The sequence below is a fragment of the Poromitra crassiceps genome (assembly GCF_964638095.1).
Source record: "Poromitra crassiceps genome assembly, contig: HAP1_SCAFFOLD_346, whole genome shotgun sequence".
Taxonomy (NCBI): domain Eukaryota; kingdom Metazoa; phylum Chordata; class Actinopteri; order Beryciformes; family Melamphaidae; genus Poromitra; species Poromitra crassiceps.
The window spans coordinates 20,292-36,603 of NW_028152058.1; the positions used below are offsets into that span (position 1 = coordinate 20,292).

Sequence of the window (16,312 nt, forward strand, 5' to 3'; positions counted from 1 at the left end):
GTTAACAAGCTTGAAAATGGCGTTTGAGAGGTCACAGTGACCTTGACCTTTGACCTTTGACCACCAAAATCTAATCAGATCATCCTTGAGCCTAATTGAATGTTTAAGGTGAATGTGATGAAATTCCGTCCAGGCGTTCCTCAGATATCGCGTTAACAAGCTTGAAAATGGAGTTGGAGAGGTCACAGTGACCTTGACCTTTGACCTTTGACCACCAAAATCTAATCAGATCATCCTTGAGCCTAAGTGAATGTTTAAGGCGAATCTGATGAAATTCCGTCCAGGCGTTCCTCAGATATCGCGTTAACAAGCTTGAAAATGGTGTTCGAGAGGTCACAGTGACCTTGACCTTTGACCTTTGACCACCAAAATCTAATCAGATCATCCTTGAGCCTAAGTGAATGTTTAAGGCGAATCTGATGAAATTCCGTCCAGGCGTTCCTCAGATATCGCGTTAACAAGCTTGAAAATGGCGTTCGAGAGGTCACAGTGACCTTGACCTTTGACCACCAAAATCTAATCAGATCATCGTTGAGCCTAAGTGAATGTTTAAGGCGAATCTGAAGAAATTCCGTCAAGGCGTTCCTCAGATATCGCGTTAACAAGCTTGAAAATGGCGTTCGAGAGGTCACAGTGACCTTGACCTTTGACCTTTGACCACCAAAATCTAATCAGATCATCCTTGAGCCTAAGTGAATGTTTAAGGCGAATCTGATGAAATTCCGTCAAGGCGTTCCTCAGATATCGCGTTAACAAACATCCGTACGGACGTACGTACGGACGGCCGGCCGTACGGACGGACAACCCGGATCCATAATGCCTTCGGCCTGGCTTCGCCGGCGGAGGCATAAAAAAATGATAACCCAGATGATGTGGGAAGCAGCTGGCCTTTTCACATGATCATTCAAAAGGTTTGGACAGCCCTGCCCTACCCAGCACCAGCTGTATCTGTGTGGCAGAGTAAAGAAGGAGTTTCTCAGTCTGGCTGACCCGTGCATCTCGCTCACCCCCTCACAGCTACGACCTCTTCGCTAATGATGTTCGCTTCCACCAACCCAGTTCATCCAGGCGTGTTGTGGGCCAACGTCCAGGTCAATTCATTTGACTTTAAACCAATTCAGCAAATATGTTTTATTCAAAATGCAAATAGCAAAATAACCCCCAAGACTAAATAGTTCTTCGTACATCCGGACCGTCATGAATAATTCATGTCCCTTCATTACAGAATGATTGGCAATTACTGTTCACATTTAATCAGCGTTCCAATAAATTCTCCATTATAAAGTTCCTTTATTGATTGACTGACTCTGTAGCTGAACATCATTCTACATGACGTGACTTAATTCATAAGGTGAAATGGCATTGGGTCTACAACTAGTGTATATAAAATGTGTGTCACATGTGCATTACAAAGAACATGTGTCATTTAACTATGAATTGACTCTTCTTCTTCTATCTTAGTGAGGCAGATCACTCCACATCTTTAACAATGAGATCACGCACAAAAAATAAGTCGCACTGGAAATGATATATATTTTTTTTTTACACTAGTTTTTTTGTAACTTAAGGTTTTGCAACTAAATATTCAACGGACAAATGACATGTTTGACAAATAACAATGTTTTTGCAGTGCAATCGGATGTGTGAGTTTTGTTACACAGACACTTCTACACCTCTAATTCATTTCCCAGACTTTTCCCCAAAGTTGCAGACCTGTCTGGATTCAAATCTCTCTCTCTCTCTCTCTCTCTCTCTCTCTCTCTCTCTCTCTCTCTCTCTCTCTCTCTCTCTCTCTCTCTCTCTCTCTCTCTCTCTCTCTCTCTCTCTCTCTCTCTCTCTCTCTCTCTCTCTCTCTCTCTCTCTCTCTCTCTCTCTCTCTCTCTCTCTCTCTCTCTCTCTCTCTCTCTCTCTCTCTAGTCCCAGTTCACTCTCAATTTTTCTGAATGTTTGTTATGAATGAACAGTGCTGCCAAAGCATCTAAATAACAGTTGAATAAATCCTAAAACTCTCTCCCTCTGTCTCTCACACACACACACACCCACACCCACACACACACACACACGCCTGCCATCCAGCTGTCAAGCAGAAGCCCTGCATACTTTTAAAATGTCTCAGAAATAACATGTGAAAAGGTGCATTTCCATCAGATGGGTTTGACGTGAATAAAACAGGCTTCCTGAACACACACACACACACACACACACACACACACACAATAATTGATGCGTATCGATCACTAATTGGCCTATTGGGTGAATGTCATGCTTTCAGAGAGCAGAAGTAGCACAAGAGTTTGATGTATAATATATGCATGCCGTGTTAAAGTTGTGTGAACTGTCGCAGTTTTTAAAATGTAAACAGAGTCAAGCCGGCTAGAGTCAGACACACAAGCCTCACGCCACTTGGGCTCCATAGGGTTCCATTGCCGTTGCCACCCAGTGACGCGCTTTGTTTACCAGCTTTTCTAATTCTATACATCATAATTTTCAATGAAATACTGTGGATGGAACCAACCTAAGGTACGTCCTCCTCTCTCTCTGTCCCTCTCTCTCTCTCTCTCTCCGTCTCTCTCTCTCTCTCTCTCTCTCTCTCACTCAGTTCATGTGGCTTGATACAGTACGTATGAGAGTAACACAGATGTAACACATGATACAGTACGTATGAGAGTAACACAGATGTAACACATGTACATACAGTGGGATTAAATCTCTCACCTTCCTGCAGGGCGTCCGTCATGATGGCCGCCCCTCTGGGGGGCTCCAGGCTGCAGGCCGACCTGAAGAACGGCTCGGCTGGCTGGCAGGCCTCCTCGGGCGGACTCGCAGCCTCACACATCCCCCTGAAGAGCCGCACCTTCTCCTCCAGCAGAGAGACGATCTCTGCATCCTTCTGCCTCAACAGGTCTGAGCAGAGACGCAGAGACACACAGGAAGAGAGACACAGGAAGAGAGAGAGACAGAGACACACAGGAAGAGAGAGAGACAAGAAGGAAAGCAGACAGGAGTCCAGGAAGACAAGAGAGAAAGAATGAAGAGAAATCTCAAACACTGTATATGAATATTGAAGGCATCAACAGAAAACATTGCATATTTGCAGCAAACATATGCTGCAAATATGTCACGCTCATGCGCACACACACACACACACACACAGTCCCGAGCGCGCGCGCACAGACACACACACACACACACACACACACACACACACAGTCCCGAATTACGAACAGTTGTCCCGAATCCTGATACCTGACCCCCAACTCCCCTGTCCCGAACTTGAGCCATTCTCCTCTGGTCACCCTATTCCACATGCCCCTCTCTTACCTCTCATCTCCTTGGCTTTAGTCTCCAGTTGTCTCTTGTCGTCCTCCGTCTCGCTGGGAATGCCTTCGTCCTCGTCCTTCTCTCTGTGCAACAAACACAAATCACCATTTACCTCTTTATCTACAACCTCTTTATCTACAGAAGCCTAGTGTGACCCTGTGTCCAATGGCAAACACAAAGAGTGCTTTATCTCCAGAACCGTTTGTCCCATCCACTTCAAACTCGGGGAGTGCGCTTAGGGGGACCTGAGTTCAGTGCTATACCTTACACACACACCACAATACCAACAAACTAGATGATCAGGTGGTCTGATCATCTAGTTGATGTAGACACCGATTACAAAAGACTTCACAGTGCAAAGTTTTCAATTAAAAAGAAAGAGAGATTACGAAGTCACACATTTGAACATGTAAAGTCAGACAGGCAAAGAGCATGTTTCCATGCACACTAAGAACCCGCTAACAGGGAATAATCAGGTTAGAGCGATAATTGAATTGACGTGTTAACATGCATGTCTTGTAATGTGATGACAGGGAAGACACTGGTTTACATAATTCACTCATACTTAGATTTCTCTCTTCGAGTCACGTTAAAAACCTTCCTGCCGGTTGTTGTGGATTTTGAAAAAAAAAAAAAATATATATATATATATATACGTTGTTTTGGCCAAGAATGGAACCCCAGTCATCAGATTGGTAGGCCAGCACCTTATCCATTAAGCCATGAGCCCAAGTACCACAATCAGCCAGGGATGCAAACTCATGTATGGTGAAATAAGAGACACCGGGGGTGTTGCACCAAATAGTTTGCAGCAATTTGGTGCAACCCCCCCCCCCCCCCCCCCCTATCAATTGGGTTAGGGTATGGTCGTGGTTAAGAAAACCCTAATCTTAAGCACATCTATTTGACTTGCTGCATGTTCTGTGTGTTTGAGCTGGGCTGTAGTCCAGTGGTGAAAGACCATGCCTTCCAACCCGAAGGTTTGTGGTTTGAATCCCGGTACGGACACTAAAACCTTTTCAAGTCTTTCATTGGGAAAGCCATAACAAAACTGCCTAGAGATCCATTGTAAGTTACCTAGCTGATGGTCTAGGGGTTAAGGCGATCACCTTAACAGACCGCATTGTATGCGGAGAAGTGCAGGTTCGATTCCTGCAGGGGATTTGAAGTCGTCTCCCCACCCCTCCCTCCTCCCTCACCCTGCCCTCCCACCCCCCCCTCCCTCACCCTGCTCTCCCCTCCCTCACCCTGCTCTCCCCTCCCTCCTCCCACCCCCCCCACCCTCACCCTGCCCTCCCCCCCACCCTCACCCTGCTCTCCCCTCCCTCCTCCCACCCCCCCCTCCCTCACCCTGCCCTCCCACCCTCACCCTGCTCTCCCCTCCCTCCTCCCACCCCCCCCTCCCTCACCCTGCCCTCCCACCCCCCCACCCTCACCCTGCTCTCCCCTCCCCCCTCCCTCACCCTGCCCTCCCACCCCCCCACCCTCACCCTGCTCTCCCCTCCCTCCTCCCACCCCCCTCCCATCCCCCCATCCCCTGCCATCTCCCGGCCTCCTTCCTTCACCGTGTTCTCACTCAACCACTCTCACCATCTCTGCAGGGACTGTGCCCGCTCCCCTCTCTCCTCTGCGGGTCAGTCCCTGCAGAGATGGTAGAGTGGTTGAGTGCGAACAGGGTGAGAGGAAGGAAGCCGGGCGATACATAGATAGATGGCAGAGGAGGGGATTTTGTTGGAGAGGGAGTTATAGAGAAGGGGGGACAGGTTGGAGGGGAGGTCAGACAGTGGGAGGGGATGGTGGTGGACAGGTTGGGAGTGGGGGGTGGTGGTAGACAGGGAGGTGGTGGACGAGAGGTCGGGGGGGGGGGGGATGGTGGTGGACAGGTGAGAGGGAGGTCACCTCTCCTGCCTTGTCCTCTCTTGCCCCTTGTCCTCTCCTGCCTTGTCCTCTCTCTTGCCTTGTCCTCTCTCCTGCCTTGTCCTCTCCTGCCTTGTCCTCTCTCCTGCCTTGTCCTCTCTTGCCCCTTGTCCTCTCCTGCCTTGTCCTCTCTCCTGCCTTGTCCTCTCTTGCCCCTTGTCCTCTCCTGCCTTGTCCTCTCTCTTGCCCCTTGTCCTCCTGTCTGTCCTCTCTCTAGCCTCCCTACCTGCAATCAATTTGGTGCAACCCCCCCCCCATCAATTGGGTTAGGGTATGGTCGTGGTTAAGAAAACCCTAATCTTAACTATTTGACTTGCTGCATGTTCTGTGTGTTTGAGCTGGGCTGTAGTCCAGTGGTGAAAGACCATGCCTTCCAACCCAAAGGTTTGTGGTTTGAATCCCGGTACGGACACTAAAACCTTTTCAAGTCTTTCATTGGGAAAGCCATAACAAAACTGCCTAGAGATCCATTGTAAGTTACCTAGGCTGATGGTCTAGGGGTTAAGGCGGACACCTTAACACCGCATTGTATGCGGAGAAGTGCAGGTTCCATTCCTGCAGGGGATTTGAAGTCCATCTCCCCCCTCCCCCTCCCTCATCCTGTATGGTCTAGGGCAGTGGTGCCCAAATTCTTTCCCATGAAGGGCCAAAACTCAATCTGGGTGGATGGCCGAGGGCCAAAAATAAACGTTGTGGAATTACATTAAAATGTATTGTGTTTTATAGAAAATTGACATTCTAAATCTAAAATAACATTTCAATATAATAATTAGGGGTGCACCGATCACGTTTTTTGCCACCGATTGCCGATCACCTATGAGAAATATCTGCCCAACCGATCATCGACCGATCACCGATTACCGATCAATATATATATATATTTATTTATTTATTTTGTAAGCAGCTATAGCAGTCTATTATAGAACAGTGTCCATTTTACATATAGGCCTACATTTCATGCATCAAATTGAAAGTGCAGCACATTTTCTTTTTTTTCTACATCAATATTTTATACTGTGTAGGCTAAAGGAAACCGCCAACATGATTTTTTGTGTGTGAGATAATTGGAGCACAAGACTGTGTTGAACTAAATGGCTAGTAGTTCAGTCCAGTTCCCTCAGTTTATAAAAGAACAAAAATCGTTCCACTTCGGGATTTCCATGTTACCAGTTCAATGCAGTTCAGTTCACTCAACAAAAATACTCCATTTTCCGGGATTTCCCTGTTACACAAGAAAATAACTTTGACCCAAGTAAACTATTTTATCGATTAAGCTAAAGCGGCTAACGCTAACCGGAGCTATTAACGTTAGGAGGATACACGCAAATATGGATCAAACACGGACTTAACAACATGCAAATGCCTCGGTAGGCGGGAGGACTGGAGGTAACTTCTCTGCTGAGTCTGCTCTTAATCACCAGCTGATGTGTGTGATTCAAAGACGCAAGGGGTGTGTTGACAGTCTGGTGTGGTGTGTGGAGGTGAGTACACTGACGAAAGCAAAGCGTGTGCTTTGCAACACAATGATATAAACGTTAGAGCACAATATGAAAGTTAAACGATAGACATTGAAGACATGAAAATGGGCTGCCTCATGTTTCTCAGGTGCAGCATGATCGGCTATGCAATCGGCGACAATAAAGAAATATCTGCAGCAGCAGATCACATATTTGAGGTCAAAATCGGCCGATACAGATTGCGTGTCGATCGATCGGTGCACCCCTAATAATAATCTACTTTTTATCTGTTTGGTAATTGTAATAATTTGCAATTGGTTATAAAACATCTGCATTTGTGGGGAGCTTAAACATTTAATCAGTAAACACCCAGTTAAAAACAGTTTTATTTTCCACCTTTGTAATCAAGAGAGAAATTTGACTTAATTCCCAACTTGAAAAATCCTCAAGGTACTTTGAAAATCAGCTTTATTGTCCATCTTTTGTAAACAATTTGCCATGACAATTTGCAGGGATGCAATCTCAGGAGTGAACACAGTATATCCGCAGCCACATTCAGACACTGTTTCACAGTCACCACATGAAAAAGCGTGTCCACCCTTTGCAATCAGTGCAGATATCTGATAACTTGCCCGAGTGGCATTCTGGATAATTTTTTTTTTTTTAATCCGTGGCGGGCCAAAACAAACAGAGCGCGGGCGGGGCCCCAAATTGGGCACCACTGGTCTAGGGGTTAAGGCGGACACCTTAACACCGCATTGTATGCGGAGAAGTGCAGGTTTGATTCCTGCAGGGGATCTCCCCCCTCCCCCTCCCTCCTCTGCCATCTCCCCGCCTCCTTCCTTCACCCTGTTCTCACTCAACCACTCTATGATCTCTGCAAGAAGAAGGTGATGCAACATAAAGGATGCCAACTGTCATAAAACAACACAGAAGAAGAAGAAACAGCCGATGGCGCACAGTTGCACGATGGCGCGTGGGTGGGCGGTGTCTGTCCAGAGTCTCCACCCTAGCCATAAAATGTACTGAAATAGATTGATTGAACATGTTGATTTGAAGATCTGAAAAAGAAATTCAGAAAAAGCTGCATCCCCATCTAACAAAATCTACATCAGAGATAAAAAACACAAATAAATAATAGCACAAAAGAAATGAAATGAAACGGCAGAAAGGAGTTTTGTTTTCTTACACGCATTGCATGGCGTCCTGGATGAGTTGCATCCAGGTGTTGCGCTCGTCCTTGGAGCTGGCCAGCACCTCCATCATCTCGGGCTTCTCGATGCCGGCCGTGATGAGGAAGAGGCCGCGCTCCTCGTTCGCCACCTCCCTGACGATGAGCTTCTGCAGGGAGAGCACCGTGCAGCGCTGGTCCTGTGGAGGCACCAGGCAGGAAGAGATGGTGCAGAGGAGGGGAGGAGGGAGGAGCGGAGGAGAAGAGGACGGACGGGGGAAGGAAGAGAAGAGGAAGGGAGGAGGAGAGAGAGGGAGTGTGGAGGATGGTGAGGAAAGGCAGACAGATGGAAAGAGAGAGATGACCATTAGTTTCTGCTTAATGTTATCATCCACATGGGAGCCAGCTGACTGTTGTGGTCTCAGCAGGCCTGCAAGCTGCTCTACTGAGAAGTCTTCAGCTCTCTGAACATTTATCAGCCAAGTTTGACTATCCGGAATCAGCATTACAGATATATCAACATCATTCTAATCATAATTACATTGTGACTAGTTAGAATTTTCATTCAAGGCATCTACAATGGCCATTCTTCCTATCCAAAATTGTCATTTCAGATATCCATGTCATTCTCCCTAGGACAATGATGTCACCTTTGCCATTCATGTGTATGGGGTTTCTCATCATAACATATCTACAAGTCACATTGCACATGTCTGTAACTGAATTATGACTAGTTGTAATTCCAGTTTGAGATATATAGTTTGAGTCATTCTGAGTTCAAACTGAATTTAAGATATCTAAAAAGGACAATGTAGATATCTCGAATTGAAGGGAATTATAGATATCTTGAACTGGAAATATGACTACGGTAGTTAGAATTAAATTGGAGATATCTGAATCTGAAACTGGTATTAAAAATAGTCATAATTCACTTGCAGATATTTGCAATGTGAATTGAAGATACAGTATCTGAATTGTAGATATGTGTCATGAGAAACCCCATACACATGAATGGCCAAAGTGACATCATTTGTCCTAGGGAGAATCTGAAATGTTCATTTTGACTGGGAAGAATTGAATTACGGACATCTGCAGGACATAAATATACCCAGTCTAGATATTAAATGTGAAAACGGCTTTGCCATAAACATCAGAAAACCACCGCTTCATCCCTCCTCTACCCACCTGGCAGCTAAACACTGAAAATAAACCATAATCACATCAGCTGTCACATCTCCCCTGGTCTACCTCTCTCCTTGCTGCTTAGTGTGCTGACTTCCTTCCCTTCTAGGGTCACAGGAAACGTGCTTCTTCCATCAATTGTCTGGGTGCTGTGACCTTTGACCCTTCACCTCCTTACTACTGGCTGCTTGTGCTGCTGGTGATGGACGTAGAAAGTACTCCACTGCTACACTCAATAGAAGTCTCCGTTGCGTCAGAGAAAATCATCAGTGCCCAAAATGTCAAATAAACAGGCAAACCCCAAAAGCCATTGAAAACCACAGGCTTCCCCTCAACAGCCTCAACTGAGACGCGCCTTTTTCCATGATGGACGTGATGACGACGCCACAGGCCTGCCTCCGTTTCCATTCCCCCATACTGTGTGTGTGTGTGTGTGTGTGTGTGTGTGCGTGCATGTGTGCGTGCGTGTGTATGCTTGTGTGTGTGTGTGTGCATGTGTGCGTGTGTGTGTGTGCGTGCATGTGTGCGTGTGTGCGTGCGTGTGCATGTGTGTGTGTGTGCGTGTGTATGCTTGTGTGTGTGTGTGCATGTGTGTGTGTGCGTGCGTGCGTGCGTGTGTATGCGTGTGTGTGTGTGTGTGTGTGGACAATGTGGCATGAAACTGTAATTGTTGTAAACATGGAATAACAGCTCAAACGCTATAATATAAGGTGCAAAGGCTGGGCCGGATGCCTGAGGCCTAGTTGGGGCTTTATTAGGTGCCGCTGACTAGCAGCAACAACGTTACACAGTGGGAGAGCTAGCTAGCTAGCAGGCCAGTTCATGCTAACAGCAACAACAACAGTTGGATGGGAAAATGCGATAACAACCTCTCTGCCAGCGCTCAATGGGACCTGGTAATGGAGGGAGGGATGGAAGGAGCGGTAAGCAAGGCCTCTCGAGAGGGCAATGTCAATATTCAACCAGTAGAGGGAAGGAGATGAGAGAGAGAGAGAGAGACAGAGACACAGAGAGAGAGTGAGTCATACCAGTAAGGCGAAGACATATTTCTGGTCTTTCTCTTGGAGGAAGACGAGTACGTCTGATAGGAGCAGAGCGTGGATGTCTGAGAGAGAGAAGACGTTGGGGGATGGAGAGAGGAGAAGTTTAAACACATGATTCTGCAGTCTACATGTACATCTTCACAGAGAGAGAAGTGTGTCTGTCAGTCTGTAGACCGGTCAGTTTGTGTCATGGCAGCATCTTTCATTCAGTCTTCCTTCCACAATTTATTACATTGTGGAAAACCTGATTAAATATACAGATTCCTGTCTTATGTGCAAGATTTTGCATGGATTGGCTCCTCCTGTACTGAGACCATTTGTAAATATGGAATCAACTGTATATAAATCTACACAGAGTGCAGTAAGACAGGACTGTATTATCCCGATAAGAAATAACAAGCATATAGAGACATGAAAACTTACCATAAACTTAACTTAAAGAAGTGGCTAATCAGAGCTACCTCTGTCCACATTCAATTAAAGTACTAAATTACATCTTGCGCTCATCTCTTCTGCCTGTCTGTGCTATCTGTGCTGTGTTTGCCATGTGGTCTGATACAGTAGATTGCTATTTGTTTAGATTTTGTTTGGCTGACATTTTTGGTTGCTTGTTGCTGTCTGGTTGAGCCTCAAAATGCTGTCTTCTTTTTTTGTTTTGTCTATCAACATTTTTGTAATAGTATAAGTGACTTATTAAACTATATTGTACTTTTATACTGCATGTTTTATGTCTGTTCTTATCTTATTTAGGGTGACATCTTAACACCAGTCCAGGGACGGCAAATGTAAAATAGTAAATTCCGGCGCATTTACTTTTATGTTCATTAATGTGCATTGCCCCTGTTAAATACAGCTGAAAATGAAATGGATGAAAAATACAATCAGTCAGTCAGTCAGTCAGTCAGTCAGTCAGTCAGTCAGTCAGTCAGTAGGAGTGGGAATCACAAGTTTCATCACAAGATGATATTGGATCGATTCTTTTGACAACAATACGATATTTGCTGATATCACAGTCTGCAATGATCAGATGATTGATTAGATTCAGGGGCCTGCGATCGATATGAGACGATAGATGTCCATTTCAACACAATCAGTTACATTTTATATCTACTCACGAAAAGCAACTAAAATATCATTTGACTATTTTGTTTCTGAGCGCTTCCAGACATTTAAATGAAAAACCATAGATCTGTTCTTCACTATAAAGTGCCACATTTCTCATGTTTAAGTGCAAATTATTTTGATCAGTTAACTTAGAACCCTTTATGACCTTTCAATGATGAACAGAAGCCATGCACATCTACTGTATATATATATAGATATACATCTACATACAGTATATCTATACATATACATCTATGCTTCATGGCCTGCATTAATATTTTGCTTCATCACCATGGGTTTACAAGGCATATGACGATATGGCGATATATATATCTATGTTTTCACTTTCGATCGATACACGATCTGATATCGATGGTGTATCGATATCGATGTATCTCGGTGTATTGCCCCACCCCTATCAGTCAGTAAGCGAGTCAGTGGGCGCCTCCTCACCCTTCAGTCTCCCCTGGCTGTTCTTGAGCTGCAGCGCTCCGTCGTGGATCAGCCTTCTCCTCAGCAGGTCCTCCTTGGCGAACATCTGGCCGCTCTTCATCATCATGATGGACTTGCCGTCCGTGCGGCCGTGGAACTCCTTCAGACGTTTCTTCTTCTCGTGCTCGTTCACCTTGCCGTCCACCGCCGCGATCACCTGCTTCACCAGCCGCACGGCCTCCGTCAGGTCCTCGTGGTCCTCCTCGCCCTCTGCGCACACCGCGGGAGGACAGAGGTTAGGAAAACAGCGGTCAAGCAATTAGAGAAACCGTTCTGTAACCGCGAGGTTTCAGGTTCCATCGCAGCAATGCTAATGTTTCCTCTCTTTTTTTCAGATAATTTCTCCCCAATTGTACCTGTCCTGACATGTACCTGACATGTACCTGACATGTACCTGACGTGTACCTGACATGTACCTGTCCAATTCCCTGATAGGGTGTCCCGGGCGTTGCTCCACCCCCTCTGCCGATCTGGGGAGAGTTGGAGACTAGCACATGCTTCCTCCGATACATGTGCAGTCGCCAGCCCCTTCTTTTCACCCGACAGCGAGGAATTTCACGGGCAGGACGTAGCGTGTGGGAGGATGACGCTATTTTCCCCAGTTCCCCTCCCCACGAACAGGCACCCCCCGACTGACCAGAGGAGGCACCAGTGCAGCGACCAGGACTCATACCCTTAATCTGGTTTCCCACCCACAGACACGGCCAATTGTGCCGGGGGCTCAAACCTGCGACCCTCATGTCGATAGGCAGGGGATGTGTTATTTTCTATTACAAAAAGTGAACAGTTCTGCCAGTGGTGTGAGATCGTCTCACTTGATTCCAAAGCAGCTCGACTTGTTTCTCAAAATGTTAAAACGTTGAAAACAGAACAGCCAGAGGGACATTTAGCTCAATCCACTGTAAGATTGTTTCACTTGTCTTAAGATAATAAAATACGATTTTAAGGCTCAATGCAATGATTATTTTTTAACCTTTATGTCTCCATTTATCCACGGAAGGTTGAATGTTTCCATGTTCTTTTTTCAGCCATACCCTGTTTCACATTCAGACAGGACAACAGCTTCTACTACTCTGTACTGCTATTTGATGAGGAAGGAAGGAAGCGACTTGAAGATAACTCTTGGTATGATTTGACGCTATGTAAATATTAACTATATCAATATAAACTATATACATATAAAATGGATTGGAAATTGAAGATTGATTGAAGGGAAGAGAGTTTTGCATTTCCTGGCAGGATTATGGTCTCTCTAAAAGTCTTGTGCGTTCTTGTGTCCTCCATGATGCATTTTATGTCATACATATCTACAGTAAATCACCAAAGCTTCACCCAGGAGTGAGATTCCTTATGATTCTTTTAGAGAAATAGGACCGCAAAACAGGTCTGGTGGCCAGTGGTGAACAGGTCTGGTGGCCAGTGGTGAACAGATCTGGTGGCCAGTGGTGAACAAGTCTGGTGGCCAGTGGTGAACAGATCTGGTGGCCAGTGGTGAACAGGTCTGGTGGCCAGTGGTGAACAGGTCTGGTGGCCAGTGGTGAACAGGTCTGGTGGCCAGTGGTGAACAAGTCTGGTGGCCAGTGGTGAACAGGTCTGGTGGCCAGTGGTGAACAGATCTGGTGGCCAGTGGTGAACAGATCTGGTGGCCTGGTGGTGAACATGTCTGGTGGCCAGTGGTGAACAGATCTGTTGGCCAGTGGTGAACAGATCTGGTGGCCAGTGGTGAACAAGTCTGGTGGCCAGTGGTGAACAGGTCTGGTGGCCAGTGGTGAACAGGTCTGGTGGCCAGTGGTGAACAGGTCTGGTGGCCAGTGGTGAACAAGTCTGGTGGCCAGTGGTGAACAAGTCTGGTGGCCAGTGGTGAACAAGTCTGGTGGCCAGTGGTGAACAGATCTGGTGGCCAGTGGTGAACAGGTCTGGTGGCCAGTGGTGAACAGGTCTGGTGGCCAGTGGTGATCAAGTCTGGTGGCCAGTGGTGAACAGGTCAGGTGGCCAGTGGTGAACAGGTCTGGTGGCCAGTGGTGAACAGGTCTGGTGGCCAGTGGTGAACAAGTCTGGTGGCCAGTGGTGAACAGGTCTGGTGGCCAGTGGTAAACAGGTCTGGTGGCCAGTGGTAAACAGGTTTGGTGGCCAGTGGTGAACAAGTCTGGTGGCCAGTGGTGAACAAGTCTGGTGGCCAGTGGTGAACAGGTCTGGTGGCCAGTGGTAAACAGGTCTGGTGGCCAGTGGTAAACAGGTCTGGTGGCCAGTGGTAAACAGGTTTGGTGGCCAGTGGTGAACAAGTCTGGTGGCCAGTGGTGAACAAGTCTGGTGGCCAGTGGTGAACAAGTCTGGTGGCCAGTGGTGAACAAGTCTGGTGGCCAGTGGTGAACAGGGCTGGTGGCCAGTGGTGAACAAGTCTGGTGGCCAGTGGTAAACAGGTCTGGTGGCCAGTGGTAAACAGGTCTGGTGGCCAGTGGTAAACAGGTCTGGTGGCCAGTGGTGAACAGGTCTGGTGGCCAGTGGTGAACAGGTCTGGTGGCCAGTGGTGAACAGGTCAGGTGGCCAGTGGTGAACAGGTCTGGTGGCCAGTGGTGAACAGGTCTGGTGGCCAGTGGTGAACAAGTCTGGTGGCCAGTGGTGAACAGGTCTGGTGGCCAGTGGTAAACAGGTCTGGTGGCCAGTGGTAAACAGGTTTGGTGGCCAGTGGTGAACAAGTCTGGTGGCCAGTGGTGAACAGGTCTGGTGGCCAGTGGTGAACAGGTCTGGTGGCCAGTGGTAAACAGGTCTGGTGGCCAGTGGTAAACAGGTCTGGTGGCCAGTGGTAAACAGGTTTGGTGGCCAGTGGTGAACAAGTCTGGTGGCCAGTGGTGAACAAGTCTGGTGGCCAGTGGTGAACAAGTCTGGTGGCCAGTGGTGAACAAGTCTGGTGGCCAGTGGTGAACAAGTCTGGTGGCCAGTGGTGAACAAGTCTGGTGGCCAGTGGTAAACAGGTCTGGTGGCCAGTGGTGAACAAGTCTGGTGGCCAGTGGTAAACAGGGCTGGTGGCCAGTGGTGAACAAGTCTGGTGGCCAGTGGTAAACAGGTCTGGTGGCCAGTGGTAAACAGGTCTGGTGGCCAGTGGTGAACAAGTCTGGTGGCCAGTGGTGAACAGGTCTGGTAGCCAGTGGTGAACAGGTCTGGTGGCCAGTGGTGAACAGATCTGGTGGCCAGTGGTGAACAGGTCTGGTGGCCAGTGGTAAACAGGTCTGGTGGCCAGTGGTAAACAGGTTTGGTGGCCAGTGGTGAACAGATCTGGTGGCCAGTGGTGAACAGGTCTGGTGGCCAGTGGTGAACAGGTCTGGTGGCCAGTGGTAAACAGGTTTGGTGGCCAGTGGTGAACAGATCTGGTGGCCAGTGGTGAACAAGTCTGGTGGCCTGCTCACTGAGGAAAGCCTGAGAGGCATGTCTTACATATTGTACATGCAGTTTTTAAAACTCCGTGTGGAACATTTTCCAGCAGAATATGTTTGTCCTGTGGTTGTTTTGCTCCGGCATCAAAATAGTCTCTGTGCGTGTGCGAGCGAGCACACTTGGTATATATCACAGTTGGCAGGAGAGAGTCTTCTTAAAGCACCCCGGGGATTAACTCACAGCTTCCCCGTCTCACATAGAAATATAAACAGGCTTTGGGGAAGGCTTATGGTGAACGTACACAGTGGGAGGCCAGCCGCCCCGAGCTGCTTTCAATCACATACAAGTATGGTGTGAAATATCTCAGCTCATCAAGGTGTGCTTGCTCTAATTATCCTATGCACTAAAAACACCCATCTCCACATAATGGGCCTGCAATTAACTTCACATACCATGGTCACTTGCCAACAAAACAATAAGACCAGTCATTTATATTTCCATGTGTAATAAATAAAGCAATCTAAATGGCTAAATGTCTGTTATTCATACTGTAAATCAGTCTTCCACGAAATAAAATAGTCCCTCCCACTATTCCACCACCCTCCGTTTTAAAGCCGACTCAAACGTTAACTTTATCACAGGAATGCGGGTTTAACGATGTTTTGCGTTCTACATTAAATGAAGACATTACCGTTTGGCAGCTTGCTTTATTTTGTATGATAGATACGTATTGGCCAAGTATATTAACATTTAAGAGCGATCGAGTTTCAGGAAGTAACACAGAGCAGCGGGGGCTGTATGTGGTGACATGCAGAGAGAACTCTCTGCGTTAACGTCTGCGGGTCTTATAAGACGTAAATGGCGCGAGGCAGGAGTAGAGTGAAAACTATCTGCTTTCAGTATGTTGGAGTCCAGGTATGTTTTGTACAAGGACGTCTCTCAGTGTGTTGCTGTTAACTGCCCATTGCGTTGTTTTCTTTTTGTTGATCTCGTCTTTTTCCTCTTTGACTTGATTTGTGCATAGCGGGTGGACCCCTTGATTTGTATCAGTGATAAGAGGCAGCGCGCGCTCTCCCAGAGCGCCTGGCTGCTGGTTGCTGCAAGTTGTAAACAGGAGGTTTGACAGTTGACAGCTGAGAGCCCGGTTTCTGTCAGCTGACCAGAACAGAGCCGGCTTCTCTTCTCTCAGGAGAGGGAATCTCCGAAACGAAAACTCTCTCTCTCTCTCTCTCTCTCTCTCTCTCTCTCTCTCT

General features: G+C 47.1%; 1 protein-coding gene across 1 annotated transcript in view; it reads right to left on the bottom strand.

Moving 5' to 3' along the window:
- The window catches only part of LOC310771083 (A-kinase anchor protein 13-like), a gene marked incomplete at its 5' end in the record, with an annotated part of 66,092 nt that overhangs the window by 15,110 nt on the left and 34,670 nt on the right, over positions 1-16,312 (bottom strand). The window contains 5 exons of the mRNA XM_083663757.1: positions 2,716-2,904; positions 3,322-3,404; positions 7,885-8,066; positions 10,077-10,153; positions 11,649-11,897. Coding sequence (XP_083519883.1) covers positions 2,716-2,904; positions 3,322-3,404; positions 7,885-8,066; positions 10,077-10,153; positions 11,649-11,897 — 780 coding nt within the window. The remainder of the gene's footprint in view (positions 1-2,715; positions 2,905-3,321; positions 3,405-7,884; positions 8,067-10,076; positions 10,154-11,648; positions 11,898-16,312) is intronic.